This window comes from Lycorma delicatula, chromosome 1 (assembly GCF_047948215.1).
Source record: "Lycorma delicatula isolate Av1 chromosome 1, ASM4794821v1, whole genome shotgun sequence".
Lineage (NCBI taxonomy): Eukaryota > Metazoa > Arthropoda > Insecta > Hemiptera > Fulgoridae > Lycorma > Lycorma delicatula.
Genome location: NC_134455.1, coordinates 177,013,597 through 177,035,900, shown reverse-complemented (window position 1 = coordinate 177,035,900; position 22,304 = coordinate 177,013,597). Strand labels below are relative to the sequence as shown.

Below are 22,304 nucleotides of genomic sequence, written 5' to 3'. Positions count from 1 at the left end.
AATAAGCAACTCTTCAGCGAGGAAAATCGTTAGCAGTAGAACACCTCGACCAACAATGACTTATGCTGAGGCCCCCTTTGTCATCCAAAGTTAACGTGGAGCAGTTGCTTTCCATGTGTGCACCAAGTCTTGCGACTACGATAGAAAGAATCATTGAAACAAAACTTGAATCTAGTCAGTGAAAGGAAATAATTAAACCTGTGAAAACTCATACACAGCGGACACTAGGATCGTATCCTCTCAACGAAAAGAAACATCAAAATCCACCGATTATGGCACCACCAATTGATACTATCCATAAGGATAAGGAGACATCTGAAAAAGCCAAAAACATCATTCCTTCGACCAATCATAAATCGAAATCGGTGTGGCAACAGCACAGAAAAAGCGTGAAATTAGTCCGATGGAGGTGCAAGTAATAATGGAGAAAACACCAGACCTAGACGCTATACAACCCACACGTATGAAACCTCTAAAAGCCTAAAAAGTTTACTTTTTTCTTTTTGATATGCAGGAGCTAATGGTCTTAGCAACCGATGCCCCTAAAACTTAAAAAATATAATTATAATAATAATTTGTATAGTATTGTTTTATGTAATAATTTCTGTAACTTGTAGAGAATTCCATTTTAATAAAATTTCTATAAATAAAGTCAATTGAAAACTAATAAAAGTGGAAGAAATTTGACTTTCATTTAATACATAATGGAACTACGAAATAAAAGGAGAAGAAAATTTTATATTTTTAACCTGAATTAAATCTTTCTGATAATGAAAAAAAATGTAAAAATAGAACTTAAAATTAATGAAAATAAAAAAGGAATATATTACAAATTTACAATTATATAATTGTTCAAATTACACGTATTTTATTAATGTTCACAAATGCTCTATTGGGATCATAAAATGCAACATGAGGAGGAAAAGTAAAACAAAGATGGAAGGTACGTGGAGGACCTGTATATGGCAAGAGAAAACCAGAGGAACTTAACTTACTAAAGGAATGGGAAGTAGCTGAAAAGAATAAAGAACTGTCAATATAAAAATGTAAAGTGTAGAAAGCAATTAAAGAAATAAAGAATAAAAAATTGACTGGAGTAGATCAACTTCTCATAGAATTTTATAAATGCTTAAAGGAGGAATGTGGGGAAGAAATTGTAGAACTGTGTAATAGGATATACAGCACAGGAGAATGGACTGAAACCCTTTTAAACAGTAGTAATACCAGTTCCAAAGAAAACTGGTAACAGCAAACATACAGAACACAGAGATAAGTTTAAAAACCCATGCCACAAAAATATTGCTAAGAGTCCTAAACTGGAGATAGTTAAAAATAATGGAAGAGAATGAAGGAGAAGGGTACTTTGGCTTCAGGAAAAGGAAAGAAACTACAGTTGTCATTGGGTTACTAAGGATATTTACTGGAGAGAAATATTTAAAGAGTAATAGAGGAATGAGTCTGTGATTCATTAATTTAGAGAAGGCATTTGATAGTCAAATGGAAGAAAATGAAGATTCTTGGAAAAAGTAGAATGGAAAGACAGAAGATTAATTAAATAACTATAGATGAGACAAACAGTAGCATGAAAGTAAATATATGACTGAATGGGTGGGTCTAGGTCAAGGTGTTAGACAAGGATACTGCCTCTTACTGGCATTGTTCAACATTTACATTTGAAGATATGGTAAGGAACTCATTAGAAGAAAGAGAAGGAATAAGTGTAGAAGGGCAAAAAATAAGTTGATAAGGTTTGCTGATGTAACTCTAACTGATGACACACATGCACTTCAAAGATGGTTAACAGCCCTGGAGGAAGAAATGTAAAAGTATGGAGTGAAATTATATGAAGGAAAACTAAAGTAATGAGAATAAATAAAAAGAGGATTTAATGGTAAGGATTAGTGAAGGAAGAACAGCAAAAGTAAAAATTACAGAAATTTGGGTACTACAGTGATACAGGACTGGAAGAGTGCAATGGAAATAAAAGGAAGGATAGCAATGGTAAAGGAAGCTTCAGTAAGAACACAAAATTACTACGCAACAAAAGTTTGAACTAAGAGTTAAGGAAAAGGTTAGCCAAACTATTCTGTGGAAGTGAAGCATAGACAATGAGGAAAAGGGAAAGAACTGGAATGAGGCTTTTGAGATGTGGATATGGAGAAGGATGGAGAGATAAAGTGAAGAATAAGGAAGTATTGAACAGAATTAAAGAAGTAAGAGTAGTTATATGGGAAGTACAAAAAAGAAGGAAACTGGTTAGAAAATGTAGTTAGGAGAATTGTAATCTTTACAGTTACATTGAAGGGGTCAGTAAAAGGTGAAAGGAAGTGAGAAAGAAGAAGGATGAAATTAATAGGTGAAATGAAGATTGGAAACTACAAGAGGATGAAGGAGAAGGCCTGGTACAAAAATGGATAGAGACAATGATGGTGTAAGGTACCTGCAGACAGGCAGAACACCAGATGATAATGTTTTTTTATTTATTATTTTCATGTTATGTATGATTTTTCTTAGTTGTATAAAACAGTGATTTATGGTTATTGCATCATACACATCCTTTCTTACTGAATGTTTATTTTGCTGGCTACACTTCTATCCATGAAACTGTGATAGCAATGAATATCTAAGAAGGGAGATAGATAATGTGATAAAAAAATTATTTAAAAAAAATTTTAAGTATTGTATTCATTATTCTGAGTAAATTATAGCTCAAAAATTATATAAACAAAATTATAATACCACACTTCCTCTTTTCGAGTACTAGGTTAATAAACAAGGCATTTCATTATTTTTAATTCTTTGTTATTCAACAAAATTACATAATGCTCAATTATTAAAAATGTCAGCATTACATTTATTTTTTTCATAAAAATATTAAAGAATGAAATAGCATCTGACATGTATTATGAATATTTTTTATAATGAAATGTGACAGTAATTATCCACTCACATGTTGTTGTAATTAAATTATTCTGTCGAGTTTTATGTTACTGTATTTAATCTTGTAGGTATACCACTAACTTTCTGCTGTATAAATAAAACGCAAAATACAGGTAGATTTTTACAAAATAGACTCACCTTTCATTTTAAATATATTGTTTTAATAATGTTTGGATGTCTTCAAATATAAACTGTTTTTGTAAATTATACAGAATTTGTAAAATATTAAAAATATTACTGGTGTTTATAATGTAGCCAAATACTAAAGTATAGAAAATTAATATATTTTTGTAATGCTCAGTCTTTCATTTCTTAAAGCCTTTTTATAACATTCTAGCCATATAGCAATGTAATTCCTGGAAAGTAACTGTAAAGCATACGTTTGAAATTGCACATTAGCAATTACTATACCTTCAAAGTACTCCCCTTGTAAATATTTACATCAGTTTACATGTGTTCCCATGTTTGGATATAGCACTGGAACTCTTTATTCAGAATATTCTTGAGTTCTCTTACACAATAAGCTAAATATCAGCGATTACAGAAAATCATTAGTACTTTTTGCAAAAATAATACAAATGTTTTCACCTTTTAGCATTATTTTGAATTTTGAGAACACCCAGAAATCTCAGAGGGCCTAGATGAGTGATGAGCATGATGGCCTCTATCGGTAATTAATTCTTTAACAAAAAATGCTCACTATGAGAATATGATAGATGATACATGATGTATCAACAACACTATGATGTTGTTGTGATAGAGGATACATTTGTAAAGACAAAATCAGTTCTTTTCCTCTGAACAGAACCTCTTAATGCTACCAATCTTTTCATCACTTACTTACTACTTACTTACTTACGTTTGTCAGATCATACCAAATGTCAGATCTGATCACATTTGCATCTATCGAAATATCAAAATCAATCACACATGTGTAAAAATGCATCTCAAAAAACAAATTCCAATACTGACTTATTAAACTTCTAAAAACAAAACTAAATTCCAGAAATCTCACCAATTTCACAGACACATTTGCTAAACCCATCCTCACATACTCCTTTGATATTATCAAATGGTCACATTGAGATATAGAAAACATTCATATCCTCATCCACTCAGCATTCACTAAACACAGGATGTCACACCCCAACACACCCAAAGAAAGACTCACCATAAAAAGAAAAGAAGAGGGGAAAGAAATCATTGGCATAGAGTCACTACGCACAAAACAAATACAAACACTCAGGAATTTTTCTTGTACAAAGCAAACCAACCTATATACAGCAGTAGTAAAAGCAGAGAAAAATTGCATATCACACACAAACCCTATCCCATACAAGCTATGTAGCAAATATGCACAACCCTGTACGATCACAACAAGAAAAGGTGAACACCTGGTCACAAAAAACATTCCATGGAAAATACAGATAATACATCACACAAGACTATATCAACAAAAAACTATCATACACCTGGTTATAGGACAGTCAGCTCTTCCCCAAAAAAGGGTTTTCTACTTCCCACCAAGATCAAGTCATAGCAACCAGAAATTACAAAAAGTATAATCTACAACCCACTCATCACAAGTGACACGTGCAGGAAACAGTGGCCTCAACAAAAGGAAACAGTGGAACACATCACAGCTGGATGCCGAGCTCTAGTGGAAACCAAATACACAGCCAGACATAACACAGCAGCTAAATTAGGACACTAAGTACTAACCAAAACATACAAACTCATCGAAAACACAGATGCTTAAATCATCATCATCCCCTTTATTATGTCTATGAGTCTTACACTACACATGTTCACAATATATGTAGTAAACTAAGGACTCAATAAATGAAATTATGAAGTTATGGGAGTAAAGTTTTTACGCCCACAGATAGCCTTCCCTCTTTCTTCCAAACGAATGCTACACTCATATTTCTGCTAATAGATGACATGTATTGCTGCCAGGTTATTTTTTTTGAAAATCATAAGTTTTTTAGATATGTCCTGTGTTTTTTAAAGACAATTAAATTTTCTATTGTTAGACGTTTCTTGAAAGCATCATTTGTTTTTTCTTCCTTTTTCATTATTCCACTAGAGAAGGAGTGGCTTCTGGATTTTCTTGAGTGTTCTGGGCATATATCTTGATGCCAAGTGAAATATAAAATTGGTTATAGGGTCAACATCATTTTCAATAACTGCAGTTGTTTCGGGCAATATAATAGCCGAGAGAGCTCATCCAATCTATCTTATCAAACAACCAACTTTTGGGGACTGTATATATTTTCGTTCAGTTGAAATTTGCATCAGAAAATGGTCACTTCAGTAGAGAAATTCTGAAACTTTGAAAATTTACTTTGGTGTTGCACTTATACTTTTTTCTCTCATCATTTCTTTCTTATTGTTTTGTTTCCTCGTTTTGCTTATCTCATTTTTCATATTTGTCAGTTGAAGACAGACAGATAGTGTCTAGGTACTATCTTAGATATTGTACTGCCCATTACAAATACATTATTTACATTACCACTACTACTTTTTTTTTAACTCTGTTATAAAATAAGTTAAACTATTATTTATCTTTTCACCAAAAAATAAAAATAAATGTAATAAACTAAAAATTAATTTTTCTTTTTAGGTACAAATTAGTGTATTTTATGAAACACTATGTGGGGACAGCCGGCATTTTATCGTAGATGAATTAAAACCAGCATGGGATAAATTTGGTTCTGCATTAGATATTCAGTTCATACCATTTGGTAAAGCTCATGTAAGTGCAATTCAATTTTTAGCCTATTTTAATATTATGTAAGGTTAATGTTACGTTTTTTGACAGAGCTTTTCATTAATATTTTTATTTTTTTAGAATTAAGAAAAGCTTATATAGTTCTAACAATCTACGTTTAGCAGTGGTGTTCAGCTGCCTGATCATGTTATAATGAATTTCATCCGGACCAGCAGCTGTGTTACCGGCTTTCTCCAACGCTTTTACAAGTTTTTCTATTTTGAATGATACATTATAAGAATAATTTATTTCAGTTGTGAAATTTAGCAGAACCTCTAGTTCTGTTTTTTGTGTTCTGAAATGTTCATCATAGTTAGCCGTTTTGCTTGCTTCTTTGAAACGATTGGCTAGTAACTCCGCAATTTTTTTTAGAGTATCTCTAACGTCATCTTCATATTGAAGGCAAGTTATGGTAGTAAAGTTCGTACGCCCACAAATAGCCCTCACTTTTTTCCAAACGTCTGACACAGTCGTATTTCCGTTAATGGATGACATGTATTGCTGCTATGATCGTTTTTTATCACCTATCATAAGTCTTTTTGCATACGCCCTGTATTGTTTAAAGACAATTAGGTTTAATAACGTCGGACGTTTCTTAAAAGCATTATACAAATTTTTCTTTCTTGTAATAGCTTCACTTATCTCATCGTTCCATCACGGAACGTGTCACTTCTTGAGTTTTCTTGATGTTTTGGGAATATTTCTTCATGCTGAGTCAAGTATGACATTAGTTATAGCGTCGACATCGGCTTCGAAAACTCCAGTTGTTTCAGGGAATATCATCCTAGTTGTGAAGCTCGTCCAATCTACCTTATCAAACAGACATCTTTTGGAGATGGGATATGTTTTCCTTGTAACATGAGTTACAATTTGCACCGAAAAATGATCGCTTCCATGTAGATCCTCTAAAACATGGAAAGTGTACCTTGATGCTATCGATTCATTTATAAATGGTAGATCTATACAGGACGTCGATCCATCTCTAGCATTGAAAAAATTCCTGAACCATCATTTAATATAATGAAATCAGAATTCAGTTGATACTTTTCCAATTCTATTCCACGGGGATCTATTTACTCGATCCAACTCCCAAAGAGAATTGTGTGGAGGAAACTGAGCACTTAAATGTGTTATTTCATCCTCCTTCCAATTTAAATTCGGCAGGTATATGCTGCAGATAGCGATTTGCAGCGGACGCTTCATTCTGTTTGCAACTGCTTGCAGATTTGTGATTATTTCAACCGCTTCGGTGGTAGATCTAGTCAATGTTAATGTAGATACTCTGCCTCTAACTCTTATATTTGGCGGTTGATCTCGCCGAAATGTATTGTATCTTCTTAACTGGAAATTTTCATTTCGGCAGAATGTGTTTTTTTCAGGTATACCCAAATTGGGTCTACATCATGTACTAAACGTTGGAGTTCATGGATGTTTGACAAACACCTATTGATGTTCCACTAGAGAATCAACTCGCTAATGTTTTATATTATTTAATCCCTAGGTTTGCCTTTCGGCCATTCTTTTTACCTTTTCTTTTCCATTTTGCAAACAGCTTAGTGATCATTAAGAATGACATCACCCGTATAGCTCCTGACCTCCGAATCGGAGACTATTGAAGTCGTGGACTCGTGGACGAGGACGAACATAGATCGTTGCTTGGTTTAGACGTCGATTGAGAGCCAGGAACCTGGGAGACCCCAACACGAGTCGCAACAGGGGGAAAAAGACCCCCTGTATGATTTTTTGTGGCCTCTGTGGTTTAGAGGCCACCTCAGTTCTAGGAGGCTTGGGAGCCTCCATAAAAGATTGCAAAGCAGTCACTTTCCTCGCACAATCATCCAATCGGTCACGCAGACGAACTTGAACCTCTGACTTGGTATCTGCCTTCTTCTGTTCAAGAGCAGCTTTATTTTTAGTCGGCTTATTCTACGGAGGCTGTAAATTCCTTCGAGTGAGAGACTTCATTCTACTGTCTATTATTCTCTCAATCATGGTAGCCAATGTGGGCGCAAGTTTGCCAACAGCTAGTATGCATCAACATCTGTTGGAGAGGAACTGCAGCCGCAGCCTGAGCATAAGTCGTTGTTTTTCTAGGCCTGCGGGCGTTTACGATTTTCTTCGCCTCGATGTAGCTGACCTTCTGCAGGGTTTGACTTACTGCACACCCACCTTGTCTTTTTAAACAGGATAATTCCTCAACCTACATGAGTGTTGTCCTCTACAGTTTACGTAGGAAGGAGGATCCTTGCACGGTTCTCCATCATGAATTTCCTCACCACACACGCATATTTGTATATTTGTGACCCTATGCACCGAGCAGCAGTGTAGCCAAAACGTTGACACCTGAAACTTCTCATGAGTTGCGGCACAAAAGCCCGCACATCCAACCTGTATATACCTGCACGCACTTTCTTCGGCAGGGTTGGTTTATTGAAAGTAAGGAGATGAGAAGCAGATGGAAGAACCTCGCCGTTCTTTCTCGTGTTCAGTCTTCGGCATTCAATCACTCCTTGAAGTGTCAACTCTTCTAGAACTTCCTTCTTCGTGCAGTTGATTAGATCCCTACAAATCACATCACTCTTGATGGTGCTGTGAGGATCGACTTGTACAGCAAACTCACCTTCTTTAGCCCAACGGTCTTCTGTAACTGGTTGTCATTAATGTAGTCTCTATATGGTTGTCATTAATGTAACTGGTTGTCTCTATATGTAGTCCGTTGTACGTTTTACCAATTTCCTTTACTGGGCCTTCTGCACAATTATTTATCACCTGAGCAATAACGAAAGGGCTTTTCCTCGAAAAATTACCATCCTCTCTACTAATAACCAAATATTTTGGTTTCCAAAAACTACTCTTGTACAAAGCTCTCTGGATACTCAGCCTCTTTCTCTAACCTTGCGGTCTCAAACGTCTTCCCCCGTTTTGCTTCAGGCGAAACAGGGGGTTCTGGTCGTGGATGTTGACGTGAACCCTCTGTCACGTTTGTTGATTGTTCAATTTGCATGATGTTCAATCCCTTCTGTAGCAAGGCTAGCCGCCGGGGGAAACCTCGCCCCATGGCTACCAACCCTGAAGGTCCGGTGCGGTATTCCGGTAGAACTGGCATATGTCCTGGCAGAGAGCGGATGCGCAATCTCTGCACTGACTCCAGACCCCTACACACCGAAGTTTTCAGGGCTCCCATGCACCGACAAACATGGCACTTTGGCTACATGCTTGCCATCGCGGGGGGGCATGTGGACAGCGGAAGGACCTCCGTTACACCTGCTATCACTTCGACCCTGGTCACCACCTCGACAGCTCTAAAGATTGTATGATTCCGTTTCCTTAATCGTTTAAATTTCTATTTCCGTTTAAATTTTTGGCCGAAAAATCCAGTCCTTGTGCAACGGCCTGTAGGTGGAAATCAGGCCGAAGAAAATTCCACCTCCGAGGAAAACATTTGGAGCCCTAATAGCCATCTTTACGAATAGTACTTATGTGCAGTTGTTGCCGCCCTGGACGTGGAACGTAGATGTTATGTTCCGGAGGTGGAAGTTATCTACCTCAGGGCATTATTATTATTGCTGTTGAGGTTGTTGTTGTAGTGGTAGTGGTTTTTGTTGCTGCTGCTGCTGTTATTATCATTATTATTTATTTATTACATATTATTATGTTATATATTATTATGTATTTATTTAATGATATGAAGGGGATATTCAGCTACTGCCTTCACTCTCTTCACCAAAACAATTTATTGTATTGTGAGCATCATTAAAATCTCTAAAAATGTAACTCTGACAGATTTTTGTTGTAGTTTAGGTGCTTCCCATGCTATAGGAAAGACTGGGACAAAGCGTTTAAATCGTGAGTAAAAATGAATTTACGTTATTGTGCCTACTTCAATGTTAAATGTCGCAAATACTTTGATCGCAGAATGATCTATCCCGATTTAATAACGCGGACAGATTGCCTTTAATACACATGTAGTACTGTGATCAACTGTATTCTCTTCGACCGCAACTACCAAAAGACAGTCCAGCTTGGTACACGAGTGCAGACTATGCAATCATAAACTTCTGTAGACTGATATAAACCGGTCTATATCAATTTTTACTTCAATGGAAGTACGAAGTAAAGGAAGTATTGAAGTATCTGAAAACCGAAAAATTTCGGTTTTTCATATTTGAACGGAAATATCCATTTTGACCATACCTGAATACATTTTGACTAGTTTCGGCATGAAGTCTGCACGTACGTATGTATATATGTATGTACGTACGTATCTCGCATAACTCAAAAACGACTAGCCGTAGTATGTTAAAATTTTGGATTTAGGAATGTTGTAACATCTAGCTGTGCAACTCCCCTTTGATTGCAATCGACTGAACCAAAAGTGTCCAAAAAAGCTCAAAATCCAAAACATTTTTGAGTTTGGACTTTTCTTAACTCCAGTAATAAGCGCTCATTGAGAGCTTTCCAACGATATGTCATAAGTATTTTCTGATTGGTACTTTTTGATTCAGGGGACCATGAAAATCCGAGATGCGGCAATAAACTGCTTCAGAAATTGGCTGTTTTGGCCTCTATTTTGCTTATATATATTTGTGGGAAATTGGTATTCATAAGGGACAAAATCTCCCCTTTCGTCCAATATTTCAAACATGCAAATTTCAGTAAATGTTGTTTTTTTTTACTACTTAGTTTATTGTGATTTAGCAATCTGTATAACATATGTTTTAGGAATGTTTATGTCTCATTTTGACGAATTTTTCAAAAGGAGTGAGAAGGGTAATGAAACCAGTTACCCTTCATTTCATATCTCTGAACCCAGCGTTAATTTACTAATTAGTAGGATGATGATATATGGAACACTAATGCTATTGAATTTTTGAAAAAAATCGTCGAGATGGTGGATGATAAAAGAATTGGAATATAAAAATGTCTGAGGAGCAATTTTTTATGCTTCTTATTTATTGCCTCTCTAATATATAAGTAGTATTTGGGAAAAATTTTTTCAGGAAATTAAGCTAATTATCCTTAATTTTTCAAATATCCCAATATTAATCGGAGCCCATCTCCATTTAATTCTAATATTGAACTTTTTCTATAAAATTTAATTTATAGGTTTATTTCCGATTATTATAAGCGTAAAATATAACAGAGGAAAAGTATTGTATAGAGTCAAAGTTTACTCATTTGTGAATGAATAAAATGACGTCAAAAGTAAAGTCAATTAGGTAATGAACATTGCTCCAAACTATCTCCAAACTTCGTTAATAGAAAAAATTAAAATGTGGTATTTTGCAATAATTATAAATTAGATGTATTCGCTAATAAATGATTTAATTAAAAATAGTTTTTCGTTGGCGTGAGAAGATCCCCTTACAAAAGCGTGAAAGTTATGCGAGTCCATCCGCTTTCCTTTATTCTCTTAAAGAATTTATGGGGCCGTTGAATTTACTTTGCTAATTTCAATATTATTCCTACAGATTTTCTTAAAATGAATTGGAACTCATTATTGTGACAAAAAATCTACTTTTTTATATTTGTTTTGTATAAACATATAACTTTTCAAAGTCAAGATATTTTTCTGTCATGACGAATTCTATATAATTCTATATAAAATCGAAAGCGACATCGTGAAGCAGATCTGCTTTTCTATTTGAAAGCTGTTAATACCCTTATTTATTATTAACTGTTTGAGACGTTATTCACAAACGATACTTTCTTCCGTAAATAACCAATTTACTACACATATCATTCGTGATGGACAACCAAGATATACAACTACTTTATTTTTAAGATTTTAATTGTTACAGCAAAAATATACAAGCATCATGTACAAGATAAATACATGTTGTTACATTTTTTATAAGGTGTACATTATAATGCAATAACAGTAGACGTTTTAATGATATATTTTATTACTGACAATTTTAATGTAGTATGAAATAAACCTTTATTATTTTTTGTCCAACTTTATACTTCACTTTTTTCTTAGAAGAAAAAAATTATCTACGGGAAGATATTTATTATAACATTTCTAATAGTGACGTTTACTCGTTTCTTTGAGCTGAAAAATGAATTTTTCTTAAGGTCTTGTTTTTATGGTTGTTATAACAGAAGGAAGGTATACTATATATATATATATATATAAATATATCCATCAAACAGTGACCTTATCTTAAGACAATTTTAAAGTTTTGAGGTTCCTTAGTAAAAGTACTAAAATTAGTTGCTCTTTTTAACCATAAAAAAACCGGTTGAGTAATGGGGAAATATCAACGGGTGCCAAGGGGAACGAATTTTACGAAAATTTTAAATAAGGATCTCCGTGCAAGTAACAACTAATGACAGGAAGACCACCATATAAATCATCCTTGCGCTAAACAGTAAGAAATTAAAGCCGGCTTCAGAATCGTTTTAACCAATCCCAGTTATTTCATAAAAATATGATCAGCACTACCAATAGAATCTCTTTTTTTTACTCAAAAGAACAAGGTTTGAAACAATACACAAACCAATTTTTTTTTTTTTAATTTGCAGTAATAAGGAACGTGGTTCTAAACCGTGGCATCACTTTCTGTTTTAAGGAATATAGTCAAATCGGTCTACTACCTGGAAGCTAACCCTCAACAAAGCTCCAGAAGATGTTTCCTACGAAAACGTTTTTAAAATTTTGTATTCAGTAATTCCTATTCTCTGAAATCTTGTACTATGATAAATCCCAGCAAGTAGATCGGAAATAATTGTTTTTCCAAAAGGAGATCTTATTACATGCCTCTATCTAATTTCTGTTAACTTGTTACATTTCATTTCATTACAAAAATTTGTCTTAAAAAAGTGAAGAATATCTAAAGAAAAGAACCCTTTTTTTAATTATTTTTTAACCTAACACAAATTTAAACTCTTTAAAACGAGAAGAAAAAAATTTTAACAAAATGAATATAAAATTAATTACCTAATAACTAGTCTTTTAACTAACTTTCCTCACATGCTTAATAATGCCGTAGAATAGTCTATATCAACATATTATTGGTTTAAAAACGTATTATTATTATCGCATCTCAGCTTCTGACCGTAATCAGAGACTTCTTTCCGAGTTGTTCTTAATAAAAAATATTAAATAAATATTAGTGACACTTCCTTTTCTTTTTATGAAACTCTATCTACCAAAATTATTAATTATTTTCCTGTGTAGTAAGTAAAGTCAAATTATTTTTCTGGCTGATTTTACAGCCGATTCATTAAGTGTCTTAAGCGTAAGAAAGTGGCACATCAAAACTTCAAGAAAACCAGGCTAGCTACTTAATAAGTTTGTTTTGTTAAGAAAAAATATAGTAATAGTAAAGATTTACTGCAGAGAAATACCAGTGCAAGAAATAGAAAGACAGAGGAAGAACTTAAAATAAAACCTGCAAACCTATTTAAATATGCATATAACCTATTTAAATCCTATGTAAAGGAAGCGTCGTAAAAATCCTTGAAAAAATATTGGACGTAGTGGAGTACGTCCAATTAAAATTCAAGATAAAATTATTGCGAAGACAAAGTACATAGCGAGGAATTCGAACTCGCGATCTCCTGTTTACTAGACAGGCGCTTTAACCATCTAAGCGCCATCAATTTGGAAAGTATTTCAATTTGTCTACCAACCTTCGGAGATAAAACATAGATTTAATTGTATTAATGACTATCCCGTTAATGTTACAGTGGACATATTTCATGTTACTGAGGAAAAGTTATTAGAGTATATTGTGAGGTTAAGAGTGCGACCTGCTGCTGCTGGGTGGGATGATGTGTAAAGGGCCGTTACATTTTATTTAAAAACACAAGAATAAACATGGCATGAAATATTTAAAACAAAACGCATACATATTACACTTAAACGGTGTAAAAGGCTCTGAAATCTATAAACACACACAGGAAAAATAAAATTAAAAACATTATTCACACAGTAAAAAATAAAATACGAAAAGTCTTGACAATACCATGAAAACTGAAAAAATTCATGTTTGGGTAAAAGTGCCCTCACATAGAGAATTTTCAGTCAAACATAACCCATACTGATTTTATAAACTTATTAGTCCACTAGTGAAGATAAGCTACTGTCTTTTTTCTTTTCCAATTTCTAAATCAGCAGCGATATTATTTGTTAGTCCATACCTCTTCGAGTAGATGCTTGACATAAGGTGGATGATCACTGCTGGTTTTTCTTTTATTTTTCCATAAGAGAGATCCAATATTGTGTTTACAGCTCGTAAAAGCCATAGAGGTATTTCTTTTGTAGAAATTAGCAATTCCGTGTTTCGTTGATGATTCACGATATCGTATTACTGCTTGTCTGGAATACGTAGCACTACATTCATATTATGCAGCCAAAGGATTGTTATTAAAGTTATTATGGTTAATATGAGCAGGATATTTGCTACATCTTAATAGTAAGATGTCTTCTCTATAACGTAGTGGCATTGTGCCGCTTCTGACATTAAACAAGTCATCGGGCTTGTACGGAAACCGCCTGTGGCATATCTTTTTTTTTTTTCGCTGTTTAGCCTCCGGTAACTACCGTTTAGATAATTCTTCAGAGGATGAATGAGGATGATATGTATGAGTGTAAATGAAGTGTAGTCTTGTACATTCTCAGTTCGACCATTCCTGAGATGTGTGGTTAATTGAAACCCAACCACCAAAGAACACCGGTATCCACGATGTAGTATTCAAATCCGTATAAAAATAACTGGCTTTACTAGGACTTGAACGCTGTAACTCTCGACTTCCAAATCAGCTGATTTGGGAACACGCGTTAACCACTAGACCAACCCGATGGGTTTCCTGTGGCATATCTAACTCCGTTGTAGTACACGTCCACATCTATAAGACACGGAATGAACCTACTGTGCATCTCTTTTCTTCTCCATCCATCCATCCACTTTCTTATCAACCGCGGGAGCCTCAGTCAAGGGTTGAAAACCATCCTCATTTAGCTGTAGTGGAGTTAAGTGAATATCACCTCCTACTGCCTCTTTATCGAATAAGCTAAGGGTGCTCCTTTCTCCACAGAAATCCCTAAAGAATCTCCGAAGAAATTCTAAAGAATGGGATTCTGCAGCTGTTTGAATTTAGAAAATCAATGACTCCTCTCCCACATTTCTTCCTGGGTAAATAGAACCACTCGACCGAACTCTTTGGATGGTGCAGGCGAATTTCGTAAACATTACGTTCATGATGCGATTTAATCACTAGAGATCTGTTTTTGTCGTCTTTGCGATACCGAAACTATATATAACAACTGAAACTGCAAAGGTATTTATTGCCTTTACCTTATTAAGATCGATAAAGTACAATAAGCCGTTGGAGGCGGGACTTAATTTCTGCTCAGTTGTGAGATTACACAACAGCATCGTCCGACGTTAAAATGTTTTTTTAACATAATGTGACGTATACATACTGTCCTATTGAGCCTGCATTTCTTAGTGCCATGAATAATTACTGATATTCTATTAAGCAATTAGCAATTACAATATGGAAGATGTTATAAGGAATAACCTAGTTAAATCTAGAATCTGAAGGGCAATTTTAACAGGCTTTATCAATTTTTAATTATTTTTAAAATATTTAACTTCACTTTAAACAGATCATCTTCAATTATTTATTTATATATTATATATTTTTCCTTATAATGTTATCGTTTTCTCATTACAATCTCTACAAAATACATACAGTAATATATAATACTATATGTATTTAGAGTAATGTATTATATTATAGAATTTATTGCATCTTATATTGCAGTAATTAAAATGTTTTAACATAATGCTTAATTTCTGTATAAACTGAGAAGTTTTACAAACAATATCGTCTACTTAATTGATAACATAATACTAATTAAACTTTTAGGATCTAAAAAAAAATAGTAGGACTTGACCTACACTAAAACAAATTGGACAAAAAGAATTAGAAGAAGAAAGAAGAGAGCAAGCAAACAGGGAATAAAAGAATAAGAAAATCACAAATATTGGTGCACCACGTCCAAAATGTTAACAAGTTTTACTTTGCAATGCAGCATCACACATTTTCAAAAAGATTAACAACCAAACAAGGCGCATGGCTGTAGAGCCTTTCTTGATACTTTCTGTTGTATTTAGCGATCTCCTGACTTACTATACAGACTTTTAGATCTTGGTATACAAACATTTTGCAAACATTCCAGGAAATATACAACATTTTCATTGTGATTTTGGCTTGGCATCTCTTAAAAATCGCGCGCAATGTTCGAAATGCTTGAAGCTTCCTACAGTTGGGTTCTGAAAGCCCAAGAAATGTTCGACTTAAACAGAGTTCGTATCTATGTCATAGATAATTTCGATTTGTGTTCAAGTAATCAATAGATCTTTTTAAACATTATATCCGTTTGCGTCCGCTTGAAACGAAATATACTTCCACCAGGTCAACCGACGATTGAGACTGATTTATAAATATTTGTGAGGTCTCGATCGGGGGTTTGAAATAAGGAGGTAATAAAGCAGTTATTTCTGTACATTTAAATATAAACTGTATTGACTATACTTAATTCCCTTTATCTTCCAGGTGAGTAACCACCGACGACGTTGCAAATATCTGTTTAACGCTACATAACATATATTGAGTATACGTTTGAGTTTCTAATTGAGACTAAGTTGCCAAGCCTAATGGAAGGCTGACTTACATCAAGGAACACAGTGCAATAGCATTTTTTTCTCTTATATACATCTCGATAATTTGTATTAGTTAACGAACTTGTTCTACATATCTCGTTTATCTTAACTTCTTGTTCTATACACATATTTTCAGGAAAACCAAATCTTTGATTAGATATAAGATTTTTAGAATCACTTTCAACCGTTTTCAGAAAAAATTTCTCAAAAATCTTGAAGAGTATGAAAAGACGGTTTATACGTCTGTACAACCCTCAGATGTATCTTTCCCGTTTCAAGATCAAACGTACGTGGGTCATTTTCCGAAGATTAGGAAAGTGACCATTCATAATTGATGATGTGTATACTACTGTCCTCCTTGGTTTTTTTTAAATTCTGAATCATCCTTTTCAGTTTTTCAGATAAATTATTAAAACTAATCTTATCCCCCAGGTACCGACTATTTTTCCATATTCCTGTAACCACCTCCGTCCTTCAGTTTTGTTCCTTACTAACAACGGAAAAGTATTTTGAGAAGGCGGAGGAGATACATGAGGAGGCACTGATTTCCTAGCAGCTGATTCTATCAGCCTGATGAATCATAAACGACGCTATCCATATCATCCTCCTCAGCCGTAAGTGGTGTACTAAGATTCGTATCCACATTAAGACAGTCTTAAAAAAGTTGAAGATTCATACAATTTTTGAACAATGAAGAAGGATTTTCTTTTATGAAAACAAATATAACCTAACTAAGTAATGAAAGAGATCCGAGATCTTATTGAAATCTGAAGATCAGTAAGAAGACTGACCGTACATAAATCATTGAAAATTGCTAATTGAAGAAGTTGTCTTCTTTTTGGAGTAGTCAATCGACAGCCCGAGAAGATAACCAGATAAGATTGGCTTCCAATCCCAGAACATGATCCCAACGATTTGGACTGCGCCGTAAGTAATTTCTTCTGAAAATTTTCCGTAAGTTTTTTCTGAAGTTGTACTTCTCGGTGAGCAATAAATTGCACCTACCTATAGAAGGGTAAACAGCTACTTTCAGCAGCTATTCATGTACATTCCAGGAAATTATCCTTTATGTTTAAAATTTTGTAACATTTAATAGGATTTCATATAAAAATTGCTTGGCGAATCGCCAGGTGTCTCAGAAATAATATGATGTCCATTTTTTGAAGGATGAAGAAATACTCCAACTTAGGTCTGTATAAATGAACTCAAATATCCGGGTAGGCCGTTGGAATTCCACTGTGTAACATGTTGATAATAAACAATTTATTTCTTAAATTGTAACATGGAAAGTTTTACAAGCATTTATTGTTATTAATAATCTAATTTTGATTTTAATCAAATATGTATTGTCATTATTATTTTATTAAGGTGATTCAACTTCATTTAAACCTGTTTATTTTAATTTCTTGTATTAAAAAAGAGTTACTACCTTGTATAATTATTAAAATAGCAAGCGAGGTAAATGTGTTAACGTAATTTTTCTAAATTGAAAATAACGAAAAATCAGTAATAAATTAAACTTCTCGAAAATAATTAAATTATGTAAATAAAAGAAAAGATATTTACGCATTTAATAATTTTTTACAACGCATATTAAGTAAATTTGAAAGATTTCGTGTTCATTAAATCGTGTACACACTATGAGCACTACACAATTGTGTACAATGTTTGAACGCTCATTCTCCTAGTGTTTTACGTATTTATAATTTCTTACCCGCATACATCAAAACGTCTGAAGATACAAGTTTGCAAAAATAATCTATATGAATTTTTAAAGAAGAACTAATATTATCTGTTACTATAATATTTCAGCCAATACTTCTAATCATGTTCTACTTATAATTAATTGTTTTTAAGTGTACGGAAGCCGTAAACACACGTTGTGAGAACCAATTTGTTTCTCATTTATCTACGTAATGTGGTTATTGTTTTAAATGGTGACTGAATATATGGTGACATTTTAATTCATAAATTTAAATCACACTGCAACTGAATCAAATAATATTGTTATTTTATACCAATTAATAATTATTTTGTCGTATTATATTATTGCAATAAGTTGTTTTTAGGTTTATTCAAACCATCTTTTACCGTTTTGTAACGAACTTTGACTAACAATGAGTAATTATGCATATAAACAGGATAAAAAAGCGATGCGGGTGTGAGATGGGCCGATCTGAATGTTGATAACGTTTGTAAATAGCGCACTCACGCCGTATTAAAATTTACCTGCACGCCTTTACAATTTAATTGTTTAACTGGCTCCACGCAGTTTTGCTCTGCTTGATACAAATATCAAAAGTTTGTATATGATTCTTTTTACAAACAAAATTTATATTTATATACATATATATAGATAGCATACGCACAGAATTGATTGTAAGGTTACTCATATCATCTTACATAATAACATTAAGGAAGTTTTTTGTGATTACAAAAACAAACCAAACCGAATCAAACAAGGAAAAATAAATGTTTTTATATAACCAGTTTACCCATACTTTTTCTCACGCTTGTTAATGGGCGTCGTGTAACCACATGAAGGTCACTCGGCAGACAACATTCTGAGAAACGAATCGATGCATACACTTATTTATACCAGAATTCCTATTAGTTAACCTTGAAAGCTGTGCATAATTATTATTTAAAACCTAATGTACCTTTCAATTATTATGAATAATTCTAAATTACCAACAAAAAGAAATTTTTTTTATTTATTTTATTGACCGGTAATTATTTTGCTCCAATGAAGAAGATTGTGCTCCAGCGTCTTGAGTTTAACTAATAACTATAGAATTTAAAATAATAAATAATAAAAGAGAAAAAATTCCCTACATTTTGCAGTTATTCATGTGTAAAACACACAATGGGTATCTAAGATCTTTAATTTAGTTTTCTGACCCTCAAGCTGAAGAGGTCTCTGCCCTTCATGTGAAAGGTTCTGGGTTCGAATCCTGATCAAGAAATTATTTTTAAAACTGCTACAAAATGTATACCGTATACGTACCGTAGACTAATAAATGTATACCGTAATAAATGAGTATCGTAAATGTACATCGTAGACTTTAACTTATACAGTCAGTCGCATCGTAACACATACGAGTATGTACGCATAAGGAATGTCACAGTTTAATTCCAAATAAAAGTTTTTGAAAAGTTCAAAGTGCAACATTACGCCATACTCGTGTTAATCGGGCTGTATTTGCCTATTGATTATTTTGAATACACAAAAATACAATATTTAAATTTTTATGATGTTAGTAATGGTAATCATCACGATAACTCTTAAAGTACGTCGATGAATGTTGTATTTAAAGGAATTTCATTTTTTGATAGAATTATTTGAGGGACAATTTTTTACAATAAACGTTTTTTTTATTTTTTACTTATTCAAACAGATTTATAACTCAAAAATAAGTTATAAGATAGCAACTGCACTTAAAGATGGGAACTACATTTATTTAATACGTGTAGTAATTATTTTAACCAGAAAAATGCAATTTTAAAGTACTGGTATTTCGTATATAAAGTTTTTGTATGCGGTATTAAAAAATTATTTTATGTATTTTCTGCGTGTATTGTACATTACGTCGATTGATGTAGCAGCCGACCGGTTTGTATCAAGCAGAAAATAAAAATACATGATGACGCCTTACCTATCAGGGGTCACTTTTTATTCGTTCATTAAATAACAAACAGTAAACCATTCTACGTCGTTTAAATTTAGTTCAAGTTTAAAACAATTCATTTAGGAAAAAATGATCAGTTCATAGTATTAATTCCACAAAATTCATTCGAACACGGGAATTATTATTAAATCCCTTACAAATAAAAATACAGTAATAAGAATATTACCAAACTGGAAATAATTTTATTTTAAGATAATAATAATTTTTATAAATAAAACGTTATAATATATTTAATAAAACGTCTAAAATCGTCATTTAATCATAAGACAAATATACTGTTACTTTTAACAACTGTTAATTAACTAACTAACTAATTAATTAACACTGTTAATATTGTAACAAGACCGGTATAACAGACCTGAGTAACGGATTCCTGCCAATTAAGAAGAAAGTAATAAAAAAAAAATAATGGGCGGAATCTAGATGGGGATTAAAAGTAATCCTTTTTCTAAGGTTAACAATCATTTTTTGTAATGCTTCCCAACACACCTACCACAGATGTTCTTCCAAGAGAAGAAATACCGGACCAGGGTAGAAATGTATCCACCGGGTTGGTCTAGTGGTTAACGCGTCTTCCCAAATCAGCTGATTTGGAAGTCGAGAGTTACAGCGTTCAAGTTCTAGTAAAGCCAGATATTTTTACATGGATTTGAATACTAGATCGTGGACCGGTGTTCTTTGGTGGTTGGGTTTCAATTAACCACACATCTCAGGAATGGTTGAACTGAGAATGTACAAGACTACACTTCATTTACACTCATACATATCATCCTCATTCATCCTCTGAAGTATTATCTGAACGGTAGTTACCGGAGGCTAAACAGGAAAAAGAAAGGGTAGAAATGTATAGGAAAATAAATGTCTCTGAAGATCATTCTCACGTTTCAACTTGGATCTGGTTCTACAGGTAAAGAGGGTAGGAGTATAAATACTCCAAGGAAGACGACTTAAATTCATTTTTTGATGAGCGAGTATTACGCGAGTAATCTGAAGCGACATAGTGCGGGTTTGTACAACATGTGTATAATCATGTTAAGTGTTAACAAATATGTTACAAACATGTCAAGTGATGTCACAAGTAATTCCAGTGAGGACAGTAGGGAATGCAGGAAATTGTTTGGCGAGTTACTATAGAAATTTAGTAAAAGGAGTAAAGTATTAAATTCATACATACACTATCGGGTAGTTCTATTTGTTGAAAAGGAAAGGTATTTAACTGAAAGAACTTATGACTAATTTTCTCTTCGTAGTAATACAACACTAGTTTGTTGAAGGTGTAAATTTTAGCAGTCATGATAATGTCTTTTGTCAATGGGACTGAATTCTGGTTTTCAATATTTAACTACGTGTAAATAAATCCTGACAATTATTTTAAATTTTGTTTTGTATGTAATCACTGTTCCTTATTATTGACATTTATTGTTATTGTTATTATTGTTGTTGTACTTGATAGACTTTATTCCTTCACACTTCACTGCCTTTGTTTTGCTCTTATTTATTTTCAAACTGAAGTTCTCTCCTAATTCAAGTCTTTTGGTATTTCATTTTAACTCATCTTGGTTTCTGCTAAAGAATAATGACATTAGTAAATCTTAACATTTGTATTTTTCCTCAATACCTTATTGTTTCTTCTATGTAAATGTTGCAAAAGCAATAGGGACAATCTACATCTTACCTCACTGCTTTCTGAATCAGAACTTGTGTTTCTTCATCTTCTAATACCTTCATTGTTGTATAGATATAGCTAACTCTTCTCTCCCTACATTTAAATCCAAATTTTATTAAAATCTTCAACATTTATTCCACTGCTCATTATCAGATTCTTTTTCACATCTACACGCCATGTAGTTTAAATTTCTTCTGATACCAACTAACATTCATCTACAACACCTTTTACTACACATTCTATTCACCTGTAAACTATCCAAGTAAATATTTTCTGTTCATGAGACGTAAAACTAATGGTGAAATAGGTCTCACATAAATTTGTTCATTTTCTTTTTATATGAAAAACGTTGTTACTCTTTTTAAAAATGAAGCTATTTCCCCGATCTCATAAATTTACATTAATTTTTAAAACTTATTCAGTCATTTCTAATACAGTAAAACGATTCATTTGGTATACTATCAATTCTATTATTTTATTCTTGTTTATATCTTTCAGAGCACAACCAAATTCAGATCATGGTAAACTTTCCTCTGAAATTATTATTAATTTCTTTA

At 33.2% G+C, this 22,304-nt stretch overlaps 1 protein-coding gene across 1 annotated transcript in view; it reads left to right on the top strand.

Annotated features, from left to right (window-relative positions):
• LOC142325771 (gamma-interferon-inducible lysosomal thiol reductase-like) overlaps window positions 1–22,304 on the top strand; it is a 49,983-nt gene that overhangs the window by 14,975 nt on the left and 12,704 nt on the right. The window contains exon 2 of the mRNA XM_075367805.1: window positions 5,567–5,698. Within this exon, the coding sequence (XP_075223920.1) occupies window positions 5,567–5,698 (132 nt within the window). The remainder of the gene's footprint in view (window positions 1–5,566; window positions 5,699–22,304) is intronic.